The sequence below is a fragment of the Anarrhichthys ocellatus genome, unplaced genomic scaffold (assembly GCF_004355925.1).
Source record: "Anarrhichthys ocellatus isolate YVR2014 unplaced genomic scaffold, GSC_Weel_1.0 scaffold4346, whole genome shotgun sequence".
Lineage (NCBI taxonomy): Eukaryota > Metazoa > Chordata > Actinopteri > Perciformes > Anarhichadidae > Anarrhichthys > Anarrhichthys ocellatus.
Window position 1 is genome coordinate 1 of NW_022284320.1, and position 4540 is coordinate 4540.

Genomic DNA, 4540 nt, shown 5'->3' on the forward strand with positions numbered 1-4540 from the left:
AGTAATATATATATACTATATATACTATATGTATATATAGTATAGTATTGTTGTCTTGTTGTTGTTGCTTTGTCTGTCAAAGCATTTTGTAAACTCTGTTTTTAAAGGTACTGTACAAATAAAGTTATTATTATTATTATTATAAACACGAAGTGCAGCTGTCAACACTGCCATTATTATTATCACACTGTGCGTTTCAGCGCCACCCATGCTCAGCTCAGGCCTACTAGCTTGCCTGCATAAGCCGCCTCGGCCTCGTCTGAGTTCGGCATGGACTCGGATTCCATGTCGAGGTTTCCCGGGTCCGCCATCACGGCCATCGTGGTGACTTCGGCCTCCGATTCGGTATCCGAGCCCACTTCCGGTTCATCCAGCACGAGCGCCTTCGTGGCCGAGTCCGCTTCGTCCATTTCCCTAACCGCCGATACGACAAGAGCCGAATATGACCGAGCAACAACCCGAGAGGGCCAAGCGCGTGGGTCCCGAGCGCAGCCGAGTCCGGTACGAACTCGAAACCAATCCGCAAAAACGCTTGTAATCCGTTCACCGAATCGGCGAAATCAACGGAAGACGTCCAAAAGCTGTTCCGGAGAGACGGCAGGAGGACGGCCGCTCGGCTATTCGTTTTCTCATGAAGTCTCAGGAAAGAGATGCACCGGAGAATACCGAAAGAACACGAGTGGATCCGAAGCGACACACAGCGGCCAGGAAAGAGACGCACAGGAGAATACCGAAAGAACACGAGTGGATCCGAAGCGACACACAGCGGCCAATTCACACACATGCAGAGAATAACGTGAAATATATTGGAATAAGAGAACATAATTATAAAGACAATTATATTTCATATATTTTTTAAATATTATTTATTTAAGAAACGAGTTGGAGCTTTGCAAACAAGGCGGTGGTGGAGGAAGTATTTAGATCCTTTTCTTAAGTAAAAGCACTTATACCACACTGTAAAATACTCAGTTACAAGTAGAAGTACAAGTAGTTGAGTAGAAGTACAAAGTATGATTAAAAGGTGATACCCAAATAAAGTACAAGTACCACAAATGTGTACTTGAGTAAATGTACTTTCCACCATTAAATCAAGATGAAATGTTAATTCTAGGCCGTAACTACCACTGAGAACACAGTATTTTCTATATTTTCACTGGTATTTTGGGATTAATTAGATATGGTATATGATTAAAAGGGTCATTACATTACTTTTACTCATTTATTCTACTTTTAGGCCGGGGTTAAAATACTGCATTTCCCGGTCAGAACTTTATTCCTGATGTGACGCAATAGTCAGACCTCCATGTTGGGAAGTAATATTTACACAAATATATCTTCAATTGAATCTATTGCATCTGCTATGAAGTCAAGGATCATCTTCACAAAGAGTCATGATTCTGATAGTAAAAATATGCACCTTTTTATTGATGACTGTCACACGTTAGTTTACATTATACCCAGAACCTAAATAACTCCCCAACAAATTCTACAATTAAAGCCATTTAATGTCATGTGTATTAATAACGATTTTCAATGTCGGCTGTTAGCAGTTTAGACATCTGGAATGTAAACACATAGAGAAAGTAAATTATTTTTAACCCTCTTATATGATAATATATGTATTTATAACATAATATATAGATAACAGAACAGGTACCACCATTTCATATTAATTACTAGAAGGAAACAGGCCTTTACCGCAAACACACACTGAACTTAAACTGCTGAAAACTTTCATTTTTAGAGTTTTCTTAAACATATAATCAGTTTAATATAATCAAAACACAGACATGTAAAATAACAGTTGATTGACAGTCCGACGCATCGGCTGCACTGGAGACCGGCCAATAGCAGACGGCGACGTCACTTGCTGCTCTAAGCTGCTGCGTCTCAATTCCACACGACATACAATTATATCGTTATATACGTTTATTTTGCTGTTTGAATACAAATCATCTTTTCTGTTTTGTACTGAAAGGAAGTAATAAAATATGCTCCCCCAAAAGCACAATGTTTTTCAAGAGATTTTATACTTTTACAGCCGTGAGTCGTTCCTTAATTTCCTTTGTGCATTTTTAGTCTGTTATATTGTTATGTTATATAATTTTGTCACTTTTGCAGTGTAACTAGCTTCCACTTAAAAAGTGCTTTAAATGATTGTGTAGTCTGGAACTGAGACACGGCCACTCAGCTGTTGTTGGTTCTTCTTCCACCCGTGATGCGTTCAGGCTCCACCTTCTCCTTGCCCGTATAAGCACATCCGGGCTGCGGCAGACGGGAACTAAAGTTGTGCAGGTATTTTTTTTTTGTGTGTTTTAATAGACTCCAGCGTCTTTGGTATGACAACGCTCAGCATTGTGTCCCCCCCCCCCCTGCTGGTCAAAACAAAATGTTTTATGTCTACTTCCTGTTAGTTTTCTCACTCAGGTGCAGAATGAAACGTCTTCTCAGTGGAACCACAGAGACGAGTAATGACGTCAGAGTCGTTCGCACCAGCTCCTGGCTGATTGCTTTTTATTCCCCCCTCTGTTAGCGTTGGATCCTGGAGACCATGTAGTAGAGCAGGAAGAAGACTACGACGAGGCCCACGGAGACGTAGCAGAGGATGCGGCGGTTGTCTCTGCCAGATCGCACCATGGTGGAGAAACGCTTCACACTGCCGCTCAGCAGGCCCGTCACACTCAGGAAGTTAGAGTCCTGAAGAGAGAAGGAGAAGAGGAAGTAAAGATTGTGAAAGGTCTTTAATAAACCTTAACTGTACAGAGAAGTTGGCCAATATCTGAGACAACCTGTTTGTATTATTATTGACCCCGGCAACATCTCACATGAGCCTTTGTCAGAAGCATGGGATAAGTTGTGAAAAGAAGAAGAAGCCAATCAGAAACCCGGCTATGCCCAGGGACTTGGCATGTAAATTCTTGTAATATTATACAAGTAATATTTCGATAAATTATTGGTCAGTACTCACCATGCCGTCCAGATACTCGTTCTGATCGTCAGCCTCTCTGTCGATGTCGTACGCTAGCTGTGAGATTCAGAGACAAGACAGATTATCCGGTTAAAAAACAAACAACGCAGGATTCTTAAACTTCTTAAACTTGTTTTTCTTGTGTCGTCCTGATCGCGTGTGATTGCACAGACTGTATAAAAGACGTCATCGTGACGTCACCCGTTGGTTTGTGGACTGACGTTTTGAAGCCTCGAGTTCGGCGATTTCACCGTCGCCATCTTGGATTACGGTCGTTGCCATGTTGTTGTTTTTTTGCAATCAATGAACAGAAGTGACCATATCTGGACTGAGGAGGAGTGACAAAGAGATGTCGTATACGTCTCTGATACACGACGTCTCTGGTAGAGACCTGTCAATCACTGTGTAGCCCCGCCCTAAAGCATCCCCTGCTTTATGGTCTGTTTGACTCTAATTGGACCATAATTTACTAAATGAACATCATGCTGTATTGAAGAAGACTTGAAACTAGAGATTGAGACCATAAACTCATGTTTACAATGTTTACTGAGGTAATAAATCAAGAGAGAAGTAGAGTCATTTTCTCATAGACTTCTATACAACCAGAGGAGTCGCCCCCTGATGGACACTAGAGAGAAATGGTGAAACCGGTAGACGAAGAGAGTAATTATTGGCTGTGACTCACCGATTTCAGTCTGGAGACTTTGGTCGCCAGGTTCTCGGCCAGGCGTTTGTTTTCAGTGTCCAGCATGTCGTCCACAGAGCCGTGACCTGGAAACGCACAAACACATTGGATTAGAAATGTAACAGTGTTTTTTGGAGACATAGGGTTCTGTTACATTCATAATATTAATTTAGAGCCCCACCTGTGACTCTTCATGGGGCTTTTTACAATTTGAGTTGAGTTCTTAGAAAGAACAATGTAATCTGGTACTTATTTTAGGTAAAACTGCGTAATTAAATTACAATTAATGGTACTATAAAGTGCTGTTGGTAAATGTAGAATTTGTGTTCCTGTGTGATAAATTACAGGTACACATACAGTAAAAAAAAATGAGAACAATGTTTTTAGCAAACACATGAATATACAATTGGGTTCAAACGGATCTTTCTCACTTTTTCTAATCAATGACAGGTTTTTCTTTTGTTTGCTAATGAACTGCTAATAAACTCTACATAATATAACTGCTCTATCAATTCCAGCTTATGTCTTGATTAATCAAATAAGTAAGTATTTACTATCTGTTTCATAAGAATGTTAAGTCTCTATTTAACCAAATCATACATCCATTGATGTATTAAAAATGGCGGCCTTTTGGTTTCATGACGTTTCGATCTTGTGGGCGGGCCTTTCGGGCCAACGGCTAATCGACAGGGTTTCCCGTTCTCGGCAGCAGGGATTTGACATACTTTACATTTTGAAATGATTAGCCCCAATTTAATCTACGTCACCTGATTATCTAGCTATGTGCAAGTAAAAAGGTAGGTAGAAGCTTGACATCGCAGAAATGTAGATTGAATTAGAAGCTATCATTTCAAAATGTAAAGTATGTGAAATCCCTGCTGCCG

The 4540-nt window shown here is 40.6% G+C and overlaps 1 protein-coding gene across 1 annotated transcript; it reads right to left on the reverse strand.

Moving 5' to 3' along the window:
• Positions 1–1398: 1398 nt before the first annotated feature.
• Positions 1399–4477, reverse strand: bet1l (Bet1 golgi vesicular membrane trafficking protein-like). The gene is made up of 3 exons (XM_031841405.1): positions 3657–4477; positions 2972–3028; positions 1399–2700 (listed from the first exon to the last, which is right to left on the reverse strand). The coding sequence occupies exons 1-3, from the start codon at positions 3795–3797 to the stop codon at positions 2533–2535; spliced, it is 366 nt and encodes a 121-aa protein (XP_031697265.1). The 5' UTR covers positions 3798–4477; the 3' UTR covers positions 1399–2532.
• Between the last annotated feature and the right edge of the window lie 63 nt (positions 4478–4540).

What these genes read in the sequence shown, in the direction of transcription:
- bet1l (XM_031841405.1), bottom strand. Translation starts at nt 3,797, where the DNA reads ATGTCTCCAAAAAACACTGTTACATTTCTAATCCAATGTGTTTGTGCG. An exon ending in AAGTCTCCAGACTGAAATCG is followed by an intron (nt 3,029 to 3,656) that starts GTGAGTCACAGC and finishes TGAATCTCACAG; the next exon opens with CTAGCGTACGACATCGACAG. An exon ending in ACGAGTATCTGGACGGCATG is followed by an intron (nt 2,701 to 2,971) that starts GTGAGTACTGAC and finishes TTCTCTCTTCAG; the next exon opens with GACTCTAACTTCCTGAGTGT.